This window comes from Gigantopelta aegis, chromosome 15 (assembly GCF_016097555.1).
Source record: "Gigantopelta aegis isolate Gae_Host chromosome 15, Gae_host_genome, whole genome shotgun sequence".
Lineage (NCBI taxonomy): Eukaryota > Metazoa > Mollusca > Gastropoda > Neomphalida > Peltospiridae > Gigantopelta > Gigantopelta aegis.
In genome coordinates, this window is record NC_054713.1 from 37,328,985 (window position 1) to 37,350,135 (window position 21,151).

At 38.7% G+C, this 21,151-nt stretch overlaps 1 protein-coding gene across 1 annotated transcript in view; it reads right to left on the bottom strand.

Annotated features, from left to right (window-relative positions):
• Positions 1–1,843: 1,843 nt before the first annotated feature.
• Positions 1,844–21,151, bottom strand: part of LOC121389806 (E3 ubiquitin-protein ligase MIB2-like) — a 35,324-nt gene continuing 16,016 nt past the window's right edge. Inside the window, exons 10-17 of the mRNA XM_041521456.1 lie at positions 19,415–19,571; positions 14,140–14,294; positions 12,387–12,516; positions 11,622–11,724; positions 9,871–9,956; positions 8,017–8,195; positions 3,809–4,035; positions 1,844–2,474 (exon numbers count right to left, since the gene is read on the bottom strand). Coding sequence (XP_041377390.1) covers positions 2,434–2,474; positions 3,809–4,035; positions 8,017–8,195; positions 9,871–9,956; positions 11,622–11,724; positions 12,387–12,516; positions 14,140–14,294; positions 19,415–19,571 — 1,078 coding nt within the window. The 3' untranslated portion in view covers positions 1,844–2,433. The remainder of the gene's footprint in view (positions 2,475–3,808; positions 4,036–8,016; positions 8,196–9,870; positions 9,957–11,621; positions 11,725–12,386; positions 12,517–14,139; positions 14,295–19,414; positions 19,572–21,151) is intronic.

Consider the following 21,151-nt stretch of genomic DNA (forward strand, 5'->3'; position numbering starts at 1 on the left):
TTTATTACAAACCAACTGCAAAGAAACTGCAACGCAGACGTAAGCAAATGTCGAGACCTACTACACGTTATTTTTCTACGAATTGGGTCAGAAAGTGATCTACGTCACGCTCACGTCACGCCAATATTACACTAGTTAGATATTGAGCGATTGTTACGATGAGCAATATCTTACACTGGTGTGTAATAAACCATCATATTAAGCTATACGGTACACTCGCTGATTAGTTGTAAATGAAGTCAAACACCTTTATTTTAACACAAATTACATAGTAAAAGGGGTGTATTGTACATAAACACACAAGACATACAAATATCACCATTACTATTATAAATAAAATCAAATACATGCTTACCTCAAACCGCGTTACTGGAAACATTAAGAACCACATTAATTAATAACCACAGTTCGACGTTTTGACGCTTCCGCGTTTCGCGTTCCGCGCCAAAACAACACACACATGGAAAATAACATTCATTGTCATACAGTGTGTGTAAGTATAGGGTCCGTCCAACAATTACATCACACTCTAAGGGGATGGCATCGGTTATATTAGCTTACGAAACGTTATGGGCGAACGAGAGGGTGTTTCTTAATAGTTACGAAACACAATATTTCATTATTATTCATGAAAAATGAGTCAATCAGTCCTATTTTGTTCTTTAACCCAAAACACACAAATACGAAAATGCAATAGTATTGATCAAATTACGTTAACTTTTATTATAAATTAGTTAATTATGACCTATGCGGTTATACGGATATTCAATAATTTTAAAAAGAATTAAAATAACTTTTACTGGAAATGAAAACATATGTAATGTCATTTTGACCACAACTTGGCAAAAGAATTTACTTTATTATAAAGTTAATCTTTCAGTGTAATAAAATGGACGTATACACATATATAAATACATCGCACAAATATAGATCACCGTAAGTATATTAAAATATATACACTACAGGGTATATACATGTACTACCAAATCAAATTTCATAGACGACAATAGTATCATATGTGACATGTAAAACATGGGTATAAATACTACCACCCCTCACCCTTAAAGTTAAAATTGGTGGTCAAGCTGCTCATTTCAGACATAACGACCCACTCAGATACTACTTAGTGCACGGCTACCTATACATTATAAATACATTATCTGTTGTATAAAAATCAAATGTATGTTATACACAAACAGAGGTGGATCTACGGGGGGGGGGGGGGGGGGGGGTGGACGGGGGTGGTCAAGCTGCTCATTTCAGACATAACGGGTAGCGTCTATGACTAACCTAGTTCCGCACAAAACATTGTAATGATATTTTTAGTAGGACCCCGCGCACTTTTCAAGCGCAGTCGTAGTTTAAATTAAATTAAATGAATTTACTAGCCAGATGAAACAACATTAAATATCACAACAACCACTCACGTTTATCACCAATGGCAGGACTGGCAGCCCCAACTGTGGGATGAAAAGTGGGGCGCACCTCGAACTTTGACCCACTCAGATACTACTTAGTGCACGGCTACCTATACATTATAAATACATCATCTGTTGTATGAAAACCAAAAGTATGTTATACACAAACAGAGGCGGATCGGGGGGGGGGGGGGGGGGCAGGGGCCCGCCCCTCTAAATTTTGCGATAGTTATAATTTTATTATATATTAATTTTCATTTTTTTTTTACGATCCCTCTCCAAACCTCCCACAAAGTTCCCATGGAATTTCACCTCATGTCACTGTCCCCCACCCTAAATTGATTGTCTGGATCCGCCACTGACAAAACAGAATACCACAGGTCTATAAAAGTGTAATACATGTATAGTAAAGATTATGAGACGTATTTCCGGGTGGGGGGGGGGGGGGAGGGGGAGCTGCTCTAAAAAAAATCAATATATTTTCTGGGGAATCCCAGCTCGATCCCCTATAACCTTCGCCCGCTAGACTCTTCACCCCCACACCACCCTGTATACATTCCTGCACATGCGCCTGATTATACTAGTATCGTCGTCTTATTCTATGATGGCTTTATTTGAGCAAAGCACTAACACTACAGTACATTTTTCCCGTTTAAAACAGACCCGCTTTTTATAATGAAAAACACTGAGATACGCGGATATCAATTTCAATTCCGGCCTCGGTGATGTCGTGGTTAAGCCATCGGACATAAGGCTGGTAGGTAAAAGGTTCGCATGGTATATTATGAGAGTATTCCAAAACAAATAACAGGGAGGGCACGCTAGATGACAGTTAATACAATGCGCATAAATAAACATTGTCATGTGTTTCCACCAATAGGAGATGCAATTGTTTTCACAGTAAATATTTGAACAACGCATTGCGACCTTTGACACTGAAGTCCAAGATTTAGTGCAAGGCAACCTGCATTTCCGTGTGCCCTGTATTTTTCTCTTCTTTTTTTTCTTTTTTTTTTTACTGGACTTTACATGGCTGTTCCAGTTCTTCTTTGGAAGCTGAAAATATAACCAAAAGAAAACATTAAATAAAAATTTAATTTCTTTGTTATGTTTTTTATTTTTTAAATATAGTTATTATTTGTTGTGGGTGTTGCCTCGACTTTTAACAATGACAGCAGTAGCTACTGGACACCCTCGAAAGTGGTCAGACTAAGCCCACAGTTAAAAGCTGATGGGAAATGACATGTGTGTGACACAGCCACAAGAGACAAGCACATGTCGCGGTTGGAGAGACAAGGACTGGGATGTGGAAGTGAACAGTGAAATAAGTTTAAAGATAGGAGGAGTTGACAGATCGAGAAGAAGTGAGATGGAAGTCAAAGGAGAGAAAGGAAAGGGGTCAGTGGGATTAAAAAAATATACACATTTTTTTAAAGTGTGTGTTTTTGATTGAAACACAACCAGTTCGCTTGTAAAGTGGAAGGCCAGGACCCATATTCACGAAAAGGTGAAAAGTTACGTTTACGACTAGCACTTACGTCTGCCGTAGATTTATTTTTACGTGTAAGAAGCACCTTATTCTCAAAGACGGTCGTAAACGTAAACGTAACTTAGTTTGACGTACATTTACGATTTAACTCTCTCACGGGAGACATTAAAAAAACAAAAACATTAGAAACGATGGCTACCGGGTAAATAACAAATGCGCAAAACGCAATTTCGTTTGTCGTTTACTAACAATAACATCGCGAATGGCGAACCATGGCAATTTGGTATTGGTGAGGATCCGTGTTTTCGTACGAACTTTAGGACATTCTTAAAAAGGAAAAGATAACTCAGGAGAAATGTGGCCGAGTCGAGAACATCCGTTCGATCACGAAAAAAAAAAGTTCAATCCGTGGGCTTTCGCCACCGCGAACTGCTTCAATTATTGGAAATGCTGCCAGTTTCCGCAAATAATAGTAAATATCGTGCTTGATTTATTATGTGTACACGACTTACGTGCAGCGTTAGTTGTAACCGGAGGCACTCGTATATTTACATCCAACTTTACACGTAACTTACGTTTTCGTTGTTTCGTGAATAGCTCTTCAGTCGTAGATTTACGTTTACGTGTAAAACTAGACTTAAGATGTTTTGTGAATATGGGTCCTGAACCGTAACTAGAAGAAACACAGACTGGTAGTTACATTTAGTTTTTACCACCGTCAACGCCCTGTTATGATGCCTGTCGACCCCACCACCAACACCACCACCACCACCCTCAGGTCAAGCAATTATTTTTCAATATATTTTCAGGGGAAGCACGACTTGGCACCCCCCCCCCCCCATAAACTTCGCTCGACGGTGTAGTGCTCCCTCACCCCACCCCCGCCTGGCATATGTCTAACCTGCTATTCGCCGCTCGATGAAGGTTTCACAGATTGGACACCGCTCCACCTTGAGGCAGCATTCCCGGCACAGGACCTTGTGTCCACACGGCTTCACCGTGATGTCCGAGATCGTGGACAGACACTTGGCACACGGCAGCTTCAGATTCAACGCCCCTAGCAAGTCTGACGCTTCAGCCAATGGTGATGACGGCGATGATGATGATGATGATGATGACACTCCAGTGCTGCAATGAAGATAATTTTCCATAGTATATTCTTGCAAAATGCATGTAGGGTTTTAACAAGCAACAGCAAAAGTCTTTGGTTATTCGATCATCTCGTATAAACCTTTAATAAAGTCCAGACTTTAACGTCATGGCAACGCCATTCAAATAGCATTACGTTAAAGTCTGGACTTTAATTATTAAAGTCTAGACTACGTTTTATAAGCACGGGCCATGTTCAGCAAATATGTTGCTTTTTGTTTTTGTTTGTTTTGTTTAACGACACCTCCAGAGCATATTGATTTATTAATCATTGGCTATTGGATGTCAAACATTTGTTAATTTTTAAGTCTCAGAGAGGAAATACCCCATCTCACATATAGGATAGCACATATCACGGCCTTTGTATTTTTGCATAGTTCTTTACACTGTGTTTTAATTTAACTGTTGAATTTTTATATTGATGGTGATCATCACATTGTTTTTGCATTTACCATAGTTTGACACCCAATAGCCGATGTATTTTTCGTGCTGGGATGTCGTTAAACATTCATTCATTCATTCATATCACGGCCTTTGATATACCAGTCTTGGAGCACTGGCTGGAACGAGAAATAGCCCAAAGGGCCCACCGACGGGGATCGATCCAAGACCAACCGCGCATCAAGCGAGCGCTTTACCACTGGGCCACGGCCCGCCCAGAATTTTCCATAGAGTCATAAGCAACAGCCTTTGGTAAATCCGATTGTCTTGTATGATATCGACTTATACATTTAAGTCTAATACCTAATATGTCAGAAACAGCAGATATGTTGCCAACATCTGCCTGGAATAAAGCTTTGAAAAAGGTTTGCCTCAGCTGAAAAGGCCATTTCTGTCCGTGATCCACAAAAGATTTTCTAACAAAATATTTCTACTAGTAAATTAAATTATTTGGTCACAAAATTCTAATAAGTGTATTTAGAGTTTGCCTAAGGCAAATGAGCCAAGATCGTATAGGGACCGATATCTTTTTGCGGGGACGGGGGTATGCTCCCTTAATATTTTTTTAATTGACGTGTTTTCAGGGGTTTTTTAAGCGGTGCAGAAAGGATTTATTATCTTCCTGGGAGTGGCAGTCCTCTTTGTGGTGGCCAAAAGGATGCATTAGCCAGAAAAGTATTTCCTCGGGAGTGGCAATCCTCTTTGTAGTGGCCAAAAATATGTACGGTGCAGAAAGGATTTATTATCTTCCTGGGAGTGGCAGTCCTCTTTGTGGTGGCCAAAAGGATGCATTAGCCAGAAAAGTATTTCCTCGGGAGTGGCAATCCTCTTTGTAGTGCCAAAAATGATGTACTAGCCAGTAAAGTATCTCTTGTGAGTGGCAGTCCTCTTTGTGATGGTCAAAATGATGTATCCAGTAAAGGATCTCTTCGGGAGTGGCAGTCCTCTTTGTGGTGGTCGAAATGATGTATTACCCAGTAAAGGGTCTCCTCGGGAGTGGCAGTTCTCCTAGAGAGCACCAAGGCGCTAGATGGAGTTTCGGGGACTCAATCCTTATTTTGACAAATCCTCATTCGACTCTGCATTGTGCAGATACACAGTTTTGATCGTGGATAACGGTTTAGTTGTTCAGATTCTATATTGTGGATGCTGAATCTTAAAACCAACAACATGAAGAGGAAGAGGAATGAATGAATGAATGAATGAATGAATGAATGAATGAATGAATGAATGTTTAACGACACCCCAGCACGAAAAATACATCGGCTATTGGGTGTCAAACTATGGTAATGCAAATAAATAAAGTGATGATCAACATCAATATAAAAATTCAAGGTTTAAACAAAAACAGTGTAAAGAACTGTGCAAAAACACAAATATCACAGAATTTTACGGAAACTGAATTTTACTCAAAACTTAAATTTTGTGCTGTATTGGCCATTCTCGAAGAAAATGTTACACCCCTGCACCACGGTGAGGTTACAGCACGCGCAGGGGAGGAAGAGGAAAGTGCAAAAAGTGTAAAATTCAATTTTGTTAAACAGCCTTGTTTTGTAATAAACGAATGGATGTTTAACGACATACGTTGAAAATCAGTTTCAGTCTAGCAGTATGTTGCTCCACGTTGATCAGCCGGCCTTACAAATAAAAATAGCTCAACCAAAACTGATTACTCTGTGACGTGTAAGTTAACCTGAAACTGATTTCTCTATGACGTGTAAGTTAACCAGAAACTAATTGCTCTGTGTCGTGTAAGTTAACCTGAAACTGATTACTCTGTGATGTGTAAGTTAACCAGAAACTGATTGCTCTGTGATGTGTAAGTTAACCAGAAACTGATTTCTCTGTGACGTATAAGTTAACCTGAAACTGATTTCTCTGCGACGTGTAAGTCAACCAGAAACTGATTGCTCTGTGACGTGTAAGTTAACCTGAAACTGATTTCTCTGTGACGTGTAAGTTAACCAGAAACTGATTGCTCTGTGACGTGTAAGTTAACCTGAAACTGATTACTCTGTGACGTATAAGTTAACCTGAAACTGATTTCTCTGCGACGTGTAAGTCAACCAGAAACTGATTGCTCTGTGACATGTAAGTTAACCTGAAACTGATTTCTCTGTGACGTGTAAGTTAACCAGAAACTGATTGCTCTGTGACGTGTAAGTTAACCTGAAACTGATTACTCTGTGATGTGTAAGTTAACCAGAAACTGATTGCTCTGTGATGTGTAAGTTAACCTGAAACTGATTTCTCTGTGACATGTAAGTTAACCTGAAACTGATTTCTCTGCGACGCATATTAACTGCAAGCGCCGTAGAAAAAGTGTTAGTTGGAACATACGTTTAAATTTATTTTAAAATTGTTTTTGTCGATTTGAAAAAACCCCAGAGTATTATATTCGTGACTGTTATGCAATCTCAGACTACCAACTGCCACGACAAGGTTGACCAACTTTCTGCTCTCACGACTTTTACGACTGTCTAGATGCTAGTCTGAGCGCTCTTACAACTCGATGTTCGTCATAAATGACTTCTACGACCGATTTAACAGACTCGATTGGTAGGAAAGAAAGAAAGGAAATGTTTTATTTAACGACGCACTCAACACATTTTATTTATGGTTATATGGCGTCAGATATATGGTTAAGGACCACACAGATATTGAAGGAGGAAACCCGCTGTCGCCACTTCATGGGCTACTCTTTTCGATTGGCAGCAAGGGATCTTTTATATGTAGCATCCCATTGACAGAATAGCACATACCACGGCCTTTGATGTACCAGTCGTGGTGCACTGGCTGGAGCGAGAAATAGCCCAATGGTCCCACTGACGGGGATCCCACATGGACCGCGCATCACGCGAGCGCTTTACCACTGGGCTACGTCTCGCCCCTTGATGGGTAGGTGTAAGGCCACTACACCCTTTTTTCCCCCACTGACAACTAACATTTTCATACAAGAGTATTTGTTTACATATATGTAAATTTGCATACATGAGTAAATAAACTCACGTGTAATTTTGAATAATTTGCACTTAGTGGAGTCCACATGCAAATTAACATTTGCATACAAATAAAAGTATTGTTTGAGTATTTCACATTGTTGGCCATGTGTACGCACAGTAAAACTTGCTTACCTGAGCAAATATTTCTATAATGGTTGAAATGAGACTATACTCCGGTCATCTTCCTTTTATACAGTAGTCATGTAAACGCTTAGCAAATAGTTTTCCTCACGTGGGTAATATATATATTTACTCAAGGCCGGATTTAGACCTTGGGTTCCCGGAGCACTTCAGATTCGAGGGGCCCTCAACACAGAAATTAAATTACATGACCAATAAAAACATTAACTAATTTTATAATTATTACATTTTTTATATAAAGGAAGTCCTTAGTCTGGGGTGCCAATCTGGCAGGGGGGGGGGGGGGGGGGGCGGGGCAACTGCAGCCTTTACCCCTTTATAAATTTTGGTTATTTGAACAGGGCATAACTTGTAATGCCTCGCTAGGCTCGCTTACTTTGACTTAATGTAGAGCTCAACACCGCGGCGAATTCTGTCATTTTTAGCTATTTCGAGTGGAGTCTTCCCTCGTCTGTTTTTAGCGTCATGAGCGGCCCCTTTCTTCAGGAGGAGGCAAGCGATCCTCACTCGAGTCTCGTCGTCATCATTCGAATTCTGACCAAGCAGAGCAGCCAGCTGAAATAATTAATAATAATAATAATAATAATAATAATAATAATAATAATAAAATAATAATAATAATTATTATTATTATTATTATAATCATTATCATCGTCATCATCATCATCGTCGTCATCATCATCATCATCATCATCATGACAACGATGACGATGATGATAATATAGACGATTACGGTGATAATAATACCAACAACAACAAATGCAAAAAGAAGAAAGTGGAGGAGGCGAAGGTCAAGGATAAAAAGAAGAGCAACAACAACAGCAACAATAATAGTAATAACAATGGTAATCATCAACATCATTTAAATGTTAAGAGGGAGCGGGATGTAGCCCAGTGGTAAAATGCTTGCCTGATATGCGGTCTGTCTGGGATCAACCCTGGTCGGTGGACCCATTGGGATATTTCTCGTTCCAGCCAGTGAACCATGACTGGTATATCAAAAGCTGTGGTATGTGCTATCCTGTCTATGGGGTGGTGCATATACATGTAAAAGATCCCTTACTACTAATGGGAAAATGTAGTGGGTTTCCTCTCCAAATGTTTGACATCCAATGGCCGATGATTAATAAATCAATGTGCTCTAGTGGTGTCGTTAAATAAAACAAATTTAACTTACTAATGATAATAATAATAATGATGATGTGATGGTGATTATGATGATGATGATGTGATGTGATGTGATGGTGATTATGGTGATGATGATGTGATGGTGATGATTATGATTATGTGATGGTGATTATGATGATGATGGTGGTGATGATGACGATGATGGCGATTATGATGGTGATGATGATGTGATGGTGATGGTGATGATGTGATGGTGATGATGATGTGATGGTGATTATGATGATGATGATGTGATGATGATGATGATTATGAGGATGGTGATGCTGATGATGTGATGGTGATTATGATGATGGTAGTGATGGTGATTATGATGATGGTGATTATGATGATGGTGATGATGATGATGATGTTGACAATAATAATAGCGATGGTGCAGATAATAATAATTATTATTATGATGATTATTAATGATGATGATAATAATTATGACGGCAATGACGATGCGAATAACAACAAAAAATGCAGTAAGAACTAGGAGGAGGAGGATGCGAAAAATAACAACAACAACAACAACAAAAGTTTGTTTTATTTAACGACGCCACTAGAGCACATTGATTTTTGATTTTATCATCGGCTATTGGACGTCAAACATATGGTCATTCTGACACCTTTTTGTTTTAGAGGAAACCCGCTGTCGCCACATAGGCTATTCTTTTATGGCAGGCAGCAAAGGATCTTTTATTTGCGCTTTCCACAGGCAGGATAGCACAAACTATGGCCTTTGTTGAACCAGTTATGGATCACTGGTCTGGTGCACCTACCCATTGAGCCTTGCGGAGCACTCACTCAGGGTTTGGAGTCGGTATCTGGATTAAAAATCCCATGCCTCGACTGGGATCCGAACCCAGGACCTACCAGCCTGTAGACCGATGGCCTAACCACGACGCCACCGAAGCCGGTACAACAAGAAGAAGACAACAATAGTAATAATAATGGTAATCATATGAAGGTTAAGTGTTGTAGGTAAAATGGGTAGGCCTACACACGGTCAATAACACATGCCTGCCCCTAATGTGCGATTATTTTATGTTACACCCCTTACCAAGTTAGCAGTACTGCCCTTTGTGATCGCTACAGCAAGATGGAGAGGGGTGTTGCCATTCTTGTCTTTTAAATCAGTTCTTGCTCCTGAAACAGAATGAACATTCTTGATATTATTTTAAATTTTTTGCATACACGATACATCCAGTTCAGATACATATTAAAGTAGTGATAGAGATAATATGAGAGAGAAAGAGATAGAGAGAGAGAGAGAGAGAGAGAGAGAGAGAGAGAGAGAGAGAGAGAGAGAGAGAGAGAGAGAGAGAGAGAGAGAGAGAGAGAGAGAGAGAGAGAGAGAGAGAGAGAGAGACACACACACACACACACACACAGAGAGACAGACAGACAGAAAGACAAATAGAAAGACAGACACAGAGCTTGAGAGAGGCGGAGAGAGATGAGTTCGACTGTTAGAGACAGACCATCTCAGCACCTACCACTAGCATAAGTCTTGACTTCACATTCGAATTTAGTATTTGTGAAAACAATGTTTTTGGTAATATTATTTAATTGTCCTAAGAAGTATGCTACAACTAATCATGTAGTAAGGAGTTATTATTTAATGTAGACAAATCGAAAAACGTAATTTGAACATGTCTATAAACTTGAATGTAATTCATTCACGCGTCATATAGTAACGTCGTTATTTCTACCTTGGTATGTCGAGGTCGAGGAATTGTCTGTAGCATAGTTTTCACATACTACTACGTTTATCTCGAATCACTGATATATTGAGCCTTTTGGCTCAATCCATTCAACATTGAGTTTGATATTTACAGAACAAATAAAAGAAAGACGAATATTTTAAAGGGACATTCCTGAGTTTGCTGCATTGTAAGATGTTTCCGACTAATAAAATATTTCTACGATTAAACTTACATATGAAATATATTTTCTTGTTTAGAATATCAGCGTCTGTATATTCAATGTGTTTCTGGTCGTCTTAATATTTGTAAGAAGCCCAAACTGGATTTTGTCTACAAATAATTTTGTATGTACGAAAAAAACAATATTGTTGAAAATAAGATGAAATTTAACCTAGTACAAATATTAGAACGATCAGAAACACGTTTAATATACAGCCACTAATATTTTATGCAGAAAAATATATTTGATATGTAATTACAATCGTTAAAAGGTCTCTGTTAGTCAATAACATTTTAAAAAGTGCAGCAAACTGAGGAATGTCCCTTTAATACTTTTAAAAGAATTGAATAGAACTAAATTAATATTCATGTTTCTTTCACAGCTCAGTATATACATACAATACTGGTGTTGAATGTTAATGAGGTGGGTTTTTTTACTGGTATAGTCAAAGACCTCTAAACCGGACATTTATAAGAGGTAATCATCTTTACTGAGGAAAACGTCCCGTTTTGAGGGCATTCCAGTTTCAGAGGGTTCGGTTTTGAGGGCATTCCAGTTTCAGAGGGTTCGGTTTTGAGGGCATTCCAGTTTCAGAGGGTTCGGTTTTGAGGGCATTCCCGTTTCAGAGGGTTCGGTTTTGAGGGCATTCCAGTTTACAGAGGGTTCGGTTTTGAGGGCATTCCAGTTTACAGAGGGTTCGGTTTTGAGGGCATTCCAGTTTCAGAGGGTTCGGTTTTGAGGGCATTCCAGTTTACAGAGGGTTCGGTTTTGAGGGCATTCCAGTTTCAGAGGGTTCGGTTTTGAGGGCATTCCAGTTTACAGAGGGTTCGGTTTTGAGGGCATTCCAGTTTACAGAGGGTTCGGTTTTGAGGGATCTCACTGTACCGTTGTCCATCAACAGCTCCACAGTGTCGTAGTAAGCTTCGTGACAGGCCAGGTGTAATGGTGTTACTCCATCATTATCCGTTATGTCCAGCACTGCGTTTCCCTGCGTAATAATAATAATAATAATAATAATAATAAATATAATAATAACAAATATAATAATAACAAATATAATAATAACAACAATAACAATAATAGTAATAATAGCAAATATAACAATAATAACAACAATAACAAAATAATAATATTAATAATAATAATAATAAAAAAAAAAAATAATAATAATAATATTAATAATAAAAATAATAAAAATAAAATACAACATAAAGTAAGTGATCTGATGGTAATAAATAAGTAAATAAATAAACAACAATAATAATAATAATAATAATAATTATTATTATTATTATTATTATTATTATTATTATTATCATTATCATCATCATCATCATCATCAATCACTTACTTACTCGCTCACTTATTCACTCAATCATCAATCAATAATTCAACCAATCGATTAATATTAATAAATAAATAAATAAATAAATAAATAAATAAATTATTATTAATTATTATTATTATTATTATTATTATTATTATTATTATTTGTAGTAATAATAATAATAATAATAAATAAATAATGGTAGTAGCCTAATAACTAATACTTTTCAATACATATATTCACAGTTTTACAAGACCATAAAATACAAATTACATATAATAATAATTTTTATCAGACGACAAAATAAGACTGCACTCACTGACCTTGTCAATAAGGAGTCGGGCGCACTTCACGTGATTATTGACAGCGGCGATGTGAAGAGGCGCGTATTTATCTTCGTTTTTCTGAGAGTTCGCCGTCGACTTATCCTTTTGAAGAATTCTTTCAACAGCACTGTCAAAACAAAATTACCTTCATTACACTTAAGCCTGCCGCATACCTTTACGACAATGTGCCATTTTCAGGCACGTGTGTAGGACATTGTGCTGGGAGGGGGGGGGGGGGGGGGGTAAGTGAGGTCGAGCCATGCTCTCCTGGAAATTATATGTTAACAAATATTGCTTTAACACCCCTCCGCCACCCCCCTGCACATGCGTCAAATATAGGGGTACACACTACGGCCTTTGATATACCAGCCGTGAAACACTGGTTGGTACGGGGAAATACAATGAATCTGTACATATAAGGGCGTGGGGATTGATGTAGCCCAGTGGTAAAGCGCTCACTTCATGTGTGATCGGTCTGTGATCGATCCTCGTCGGTGGGCCCATTGGGCTCTTTCTCGTTCCAGCCAGTGCACCACGACTGGTATATCAGAGACCGTGGTATGTGCAGTCCTGTCTATGAGATGGTGCATATGAAAGATCACTTGATACTAATAGAAATATGTAGCGGGTTTCCTCTCTAAGACTGTATGTCAAAATTATCAAAAGTTTGACATCCAATAGCTGATGATTAATAAATCAATGTGCTCTAGTGTTGTCGTTAAACACAACAACCTTTAACTGTACATATAGGGGTGGAGTCGATAATAATCAATGCACATCAAATGACGTATGCATAGGGGTTGGGGTTAGTCCATCCCCATCCACAAAAACAAAATCCCCTAGTACTGTACATCAGCTGAACACTAACAACTAATTATAAATACAAATATATTTAATAATAAAAACATTAAAAATGTTTACTAATGTAGAAACAAAATAACTGTATACATGTACGTATATTACTTTGTTTTGTACATTGTATTTGTATAAACGTTTTGTAATATGTGTTTTGAAGTTTATCAATAAAAATACAATTTTAAAACATAATTTAATTAACAAAACTAATAAATATGTTAAATTATACTCTTCAAAAAAGTAGGGGAGTCTGAAATATTAATATCAACTATTAGACCACAAACATCCTAGTAAAGAACGTTCAGGTCTGTTTATCAACACACCGAAACACATTCCATAGTTTGCACATGCACCACGCAGTTGCCCCGTACACGTGCGTGGGGTGTCATTCTCGATTTTGACAATTTCCAGGAAGGTCCATTAATCACTGTGGAACATTATTTCTGTCAATCTTTTTCATTCTGTTGATCATACAGTTGTTATTGATTTGTTGTTAGTCATTTTTATTGTTTGAATTTCGATTTACTGATACAAAAAAAAACCCGTCAACTTTCAAATTTCACTTCTGACCCCAATCGTCCTTCAAGATCTTTGGTGGTCATAAAACTACTGTAATACTGAACTACCGGTTGTAATGTTTGCCCAATTAATTCACTATTATCATATAACCATTCCCCACAGCTAATATACCTTACAATTTTTGACAATTATAATTCTTATTAGAGTTCCCCTACTTTTTTGAAGAGTATATTAAATTTCAACACTGTAGCTTTAAAACAAACTTAACTGCTATGACGCATAGGACCATCACTGCCTATAATTAATTCTCGGTTACAATCGTAAAAGAATCCGGAAACATCCGAATGCATTAAAAATATATTTATTAATAACTCACTATGAATTATCGCGAAGAGCGGCAAGCATAAGAGGGTTGAAACCTTTCTTGTTGCTGACAGTGAGGTCAAGTTCGGCTGCCCGGCACATAATGTCCACACAATCGTTGTGACCCTTCTGAATGGCGTCATGCAGAGCTGTATCCCCGGTATCATCCTGCCGATGAAGGGGAGATAATAGTGTATTTTATTTAAAGGTTAAAAAAAAATAAGAAAAAAATGTTTTATTTAACGACGCACTCAACACATTTTATTTACGATGAGAGGCGGATCGTTTCTTCACCTTTACTCTGAAATGAAAAAAAGTCTACACAGAAGGAAGGAAATGTTTTATTTAACGACGCACTCAACACATTTTATTTACGGTTATATGGCTTTAGACATATGGTTAAGGACCACACAGATATTGAGAGAGGAAACCCGCTGTCGCCACTTTATGGGTGTGACGGAACATGCTCTTATCTTTTCGCCTGTGGCGATGTTAATTGTTTTAGAGGGCCGTGTGCAGCTTGGTTACGTAATACCCCCGCGCGACGTGGTAGAGCTGCGTCCCAATATGCACTTAGACCAGTTGTGGAGGCAATGTGGCCAGTAGTTACGTAATAACTCCGGTAGTGCGGTTTACGACCGGGGTAATTCTAGCGAACTGGCGACAGTAAGTCTGGCCAGCTAAGGAAATATACCGTCTCTGGGAGTTGTGGAACTATCACATGATAGGTGAGGTACCGCGTTGTGCCCCCAGGCGATATTCGCTGTCTCTGAGATTTTTGAATAAATAGATAGGATTTTAGATATATCGGGGAGAAACATTGGAAGGCTCCCGGGGAACGTAGTCCGACTGGACTGGTAAATATATTTTTCTGCTCTGTTGTATAACCTTGATGTGATTGATGTGACTTTAAATATTTTAATACTGTATTGTACCAATATTCTTTAGACAGTATCTCCGGTAATCCGACGAAGTAAATTGTAGGCTTCACTGTTCTAATATTTTTATACGAGTATTTGGTAAGATAAAGCTTAGCCGGTCGTCCTAGAGGACCTATGTAAACTGTAGGTTATTGTCTTTATTGTGATATGTACCAGTATTAATTCTGTATTACAAGGTTACTGAATGAGTAGTTAAGGGTTAATTAAAAATTAACCAGTTAGGAATAGAGTTGTAATCCCCTGGAAGCGTTTCTCAATTATCACACGTGTGTGTGTTGTGTCACGGTGAAGTGATTAGAATATTGTGTAAACTAGACACCTAGTGATTAACTAATTAAGTGATTAGCTCTGGGTTGTTATTATATTGTTGTTGTTAATTTGTCAGCGTAGTGTTAATACAGATTCCAAAGTGTATTGTGTTTTCTAGTGAACTAAACGTGCTATATATATATATATATATATATATATATATATATATATATATATATATATATATATTTATATAAGATCTTATTTCTGATTATACCTAGAGCCGAGCCACTCGGGTATTAGACTGCCCGATACAGAGAGATCAAATAGATATACAGTTAGGAGAGATATTTGGATAATCGTGTTTTATTCAGTTACGGGTATTGTAGGATCCCCGTGACAATGGGCTACTCTTTTCGATTAGCAGCAAGGGATCTTTTATATGCACCATCCCACAGACAGAATAGCACATACCACGGCCTTTGATATACCAGTCGTGGTGCACTGGCTGTAACAATAAATAATGGGCCCACCGACGGGGATCGATCCTAGACCAACCGCTAATCAGGCGAACGCTTTATCACTGGGCTACGTCTCGCCCCACAAAAGCAGCAAGGGCGCGTGATTTAGCTCAGTCGGCTATGTGCTCGTTTGAGATGATTGTGTCGCAGGATCGAAGCACCTCTGAGTATCCATTCAACTGACTGAGGTTTTTTTTCCCCTCATTCCAGCCAGTGCACCACAACTGGACAAAGGCCGTGGTATGTGCTTTTCTGTCTGTGGGAAAGTGGGTATAAAAGATCCCTTGCTGCATTAGGAAAAATGTAGCAAGTTTTCTGTGATGACAGCGTGTCAGAATTAACCAAATGTTTGACATCCAGTAGCCGTGCTCCAGTGGTGTCGTTAAACAAAACAAACAAACTTTAAGCAACAAAGTTTGACAACTTACTTAGCCCTCTCCTATATACACAATATAATATAATGGCGACAATTACATAATTATAATATGATACTTAATAGTAATATATACTATCCAAAAAAAAGTAGGGGATATTCCATTTCGCGTTTATAATTCTGGAGAATGCGATTGCATAAGCTGAAAAGAAGTATGAACCATGTTAGACTATTCTATACCTGTCATAAAAAAACGCAAAAACACAACAATCACGTGCAGGCGTTTTGCACGTGGTCCATATGAACGTCATAGGGGTTCACTGCGAGATATGCATTAAAGCGAACAGGTAATTCCTAGTCATTTCATCGATACTCTTTTGGACTCAAACTTTAGATTGTATTGTTTTGTATAAAATTACACATTTCTGACATGCGTCGACTGTCACATGACGAGCGTTCACCTGCCGTTGGCGTGTTACAGATTGGCACGAGACAGGCCGCTGTGGCCCGAACGTTGAACGTGTCACAATCGGTGATAAGCAGATTATGGGCACGATACCGTCAGACACATAATGTGGACGACAGACGTCGCTCAGGTCGACCAACGGCGACAACAGCTCAACAGGATCGTTTCATCCGTACGTCAGCCTTAAGAAACCGTGCTCAAAGTGCCACTCAGATCAGAGACCAGCTTCACACAGCTACAGGTGAGAGTGAGTGGTCAGACGACTAGAAATCGGCTACACAGGTGACATTTGCATGCACGGCGCCCTCGTGTCATTCCACGTTTGACCGACCATCACATTACTGAAAGACGTCGTTGGTGTCAGGAGCACCAGCGCTGGGACAATCGGCGATGGAGTAATGTCATGTTTTCTGATGAATCCAAGTTCACACTGGACTTCCATGACAGACGCAGCAGAGTGTGGCGTCGACGTCATGAACGATTCCATGATGTGAACGTTAGACAGCATGACCGTTTTGGAGGTGGGTCAGTTATGGTTTGGGGTGGCATCACAGTTACAGGACGAACAGCTTTGCACATTGTCAATGGACGTCTCACTCGTCTGTACTACCGTGACGACATCTTAGCAGCACACGTTGTGAAATTTGCACGTCGCCATGGCCGTCGTTTTCGCTTTCAAGATGACAACGCCAGGGCACACAGAGCCAGAATTGTTACCAACTACCTCCAGGCACAAAACATCACCACTTTACCATGGCCAGCACTCAGTCCTCACCTTTCCCATATTGAGCATGTCTGGGACATGCTTGGTAGACGCTTACGTCAACGTCAACAGCCGCCGGCCACTTGCCAATCTGCATCTGCAGGATGAGTGGAATAACCTGAACCAAGCCGACTTTGGATTATTGATAAGGAGTATGCCACGTCGAAATTCGTGCCTGTCTCGCAAACAGAGGGGGATTTACACAATACTGACTGCATTTTCATTTCATGGTAAATTTGGTGTTTGACAGTAGATGTGCTTTTGCCTTCATCACGTGAAATCCCTGGTCCTCTGAAATCTACCGAACATTGTAATGCATCATCGGATGACACCTTATTATGTTTACATGGTTTACCGCATTAAAACATTAAAACTTTCCTATTGATGACTCATTCTTATAGGATATCCCCTACTTTTTTGGAATAGTATATTATACATGTATATACATGTAAAATGTATTTCAGTAACAATCAAATTGAGGAAAATAGGGTATTATATACAGCAGGATTTTGAAAGAAATCAGAGGTACACGAAAACAAGCAAATATGTACACGTGCAGTCAAACCATTATACTGTTTTCAATCAAAACGACGTGTTTGGACACAAATAAATATTTGTTATTACCGAGATCACTTAAGGTATTTTGTCCATATAAAAGCAGTTGTGCATTTATCGGTTGTACATGTAACGAGTTACAAAGAACCTGGCTCTGTTGCTCATGATTTTGTTTGCAATGAAAAAAGAGAAGTAGATAGTGAAGTGGAGTTAAAGGGACAGACCCTAGTTTTTAAACACTACGACGTATTTTATTTTTACTATTAAAGTCGTTTTTGATAATTTAACTTAGAAGTACTCACATTTTATCATTTAGAATATTAATTTTTATACACCTGAAGTGGTTCTAGTCATCCAGGTTTTTGCAATACCCCAAAACGCACCTTCGTGTGAGAAGTAATGGTTATCGAGATAAACTCTAGTTATTTTTAGATGGCATTTCCCTGTTTAAACATCTCAGACTTTAGCTTCTCACTGTTATGTGGCTGGACTTAGTCCGGTGGTAAAGCGCTCACTTGATGCGCGGTCGGTTTGGGATCGATTCCCACCGGTTGGCCCATCGGGTTATTTCTCATTCCAGCCAGTGCACCACGACTAATATATCAACGGCTGTGGTATGTGTTATCCTGTCTGTTTGATGGTGCATATAAAAGATCCCTTGTTACTAATGAAAAATGAAGCGGGTTTCATTTCTAAGACTATATGTCACAATAATCAAATGTTTGACATCCAATAGCCGATGATTAATAACCAATGTGTTCTAGTGGTGTCGTTAAACAAAACAAACGTTTCTCTCTGTTATGGCCTTTTTGTATGGTCTAACACTGAGGTTTGGGCTTTTAAACTGACATACCCTAGTTTTTAAAACACTAAGAACGTATTTATCACCAGTAGAGCCGTTCTCGATCATTGAAGTCAGACATTACTTAGATTTTATAGTTTAGCTTTACCCATTTTCATATATCCAAAGTTTTTCTGGTCATCCTGGTGTTTTTAATACAAAGAAATGCAATTCTCGGGTTGAAACTAGTGTCTGTGACTTTAATAGTGTATTTTATTTCGAGTTAAATTATTTAAAAGTGTTTTAATATACATATAATAATCATGCCTTTATAACTCGACAACCCATAGGCGTCAGAAGATGTCAGCAACTAGTGCGTTCCCGACTCCCCACCCCAACCACCCTAACCCCCTGCTATAAGCGAATTTCCTTTTTTCAATGTATTTTCATGACTTGACCCCCCTAACATTTCACTCCTTGCAGTACAGACCCCTTCGTGCGACTAGGTCGAGGGAATATGACGCGTGTGCTGCGAAACTTATTAGTTACCAGTCTTAAGTCCGATGGTCATTAATTGCTACATTGCCTTCAGTAGGTATTCAGTCAAACGGCCCTGCCATTAAAGCGTAAATACCTTACCTGTGCGTTGACGGGACACCCCTGTTGTATGAGCTGTTTCATCACGCCGGGGATGTTGTCGTAGGCAGCGAAGTGAAGTGGGGTTCGGCCGTGGTTGTTGGACACGTTGGCTTTGGCGCCTTTATCCAGCAACAGTTTGGCAACGTCTCCCTTTTTCCTGAAGAGACGAACACAGTTAGGTAGAATGGATCATAGACAGACCGACCGACAGACATACAGACAGATAATTTATTAATGTCTCACCTTACATATATACAAAATTAACAAATAACAGTACGTGCGAAGAGGCGGTGGCATGGGGTCGATCCCACCCCTTCCCTACTCCATGGATAATTTATCTTTTTTAAATGTATTTTTTGGCGGAGCATAATCCCCCACCCCTCTAAAACTCACCAAAGCCTAGACCACCCTCACTACACGATTTAGTGCACACGTACATCCTTGAGGAATTATAAAGGGTATAGTTGAATAATTCAAGTGTGTATGCACAATTAAATATCGCATTTAATAACACTATCATGATGTATATATATAAAAAGTATCTACGACGTTGTAAATAAGGACCCTATTAACAACGGGTTACAAACAAATTATATTTACATGATGTAAATAATAACTGGTTGTCCAAATGAGCTTCTGTTGTAATGAGAACCTTTTAAGAGAATATTTTAGGTGCTGAGCCTAAACTTTATGTTACATTTCTACTGAAAAATAAAACTGTGTGGATTGTAGTTTGTAACGTTGCAGAAAACTTGTTATATGAGACCATAATCCTCGAAGGATTTCAATATTGTTAACATATCTGAATTCTCCAATCCATTAACTCCCCATTCTCCATGATTTGTACTCTTAAATGCCCTGACAAATATTTTACAATGCTTTTAATATAGTCACCCTTTAGCAAATTCTGTAAAAAATATAACTGACGTAGAAATAGAGGCAGAGTCACAAAACGGGTAGATACACACAGAAAGGTGTCAGTTCTACAATGCCATCATACATTTTCAACCCTAGGGATGTAGGCCTTGACCAAAATTACCATGAGCATTCACCGCCCCTCCCCCAGATGGTACCGACCGACCCGACTTAAACATTACATAGTATGCACAGAGTTAATCAGGGTTTCTGCTAGAGGCGAAAACGGGTAGGGCGCCATACCCAAATATTTTTGCAGATTTAATTTTTTTAAGTTAACTTTTTGACAAAATTAATTACTCTTATCATTACTGTATGATTTTCTTAGCCCTAACCCTAAAGTTAATCCATTTTCTTTCTTGAGAAGACTCTCCATACTCCCTGTTCACTGGTTGCATTCAATTCCTTAGCGCTATACCGATAAAAAAAATTCTGGCAAAAACACTGGTTAATTCAGTGGCAGATCCATTACACATAAGTGATGAAATTTATACCTACATGAAGCAAACGTTTGTTTTGTTTAACGACACCACTAGAGTACATTGATTTATTAATCATCGGCTATTGCATGTCAAACATTTAGTAATTTTGACAGTTTAAGTTTTAAGAGAGAAAATCCACTATACATTTTGACATTAGCAGCAAGAGATCTTTTATATGCACCGTCCCACAGACAGCATAGCACATATCACGACCTTTGATATACCAGTCGTGGTGCACCGGCTGGAACGATTCATGAAGCAAGAAGGTAACTGTTAGCAAGAAATACTACAAATTGTTGTTGATGGACCAGGAAACCAAGGCCAACAATTTAGATTTTGA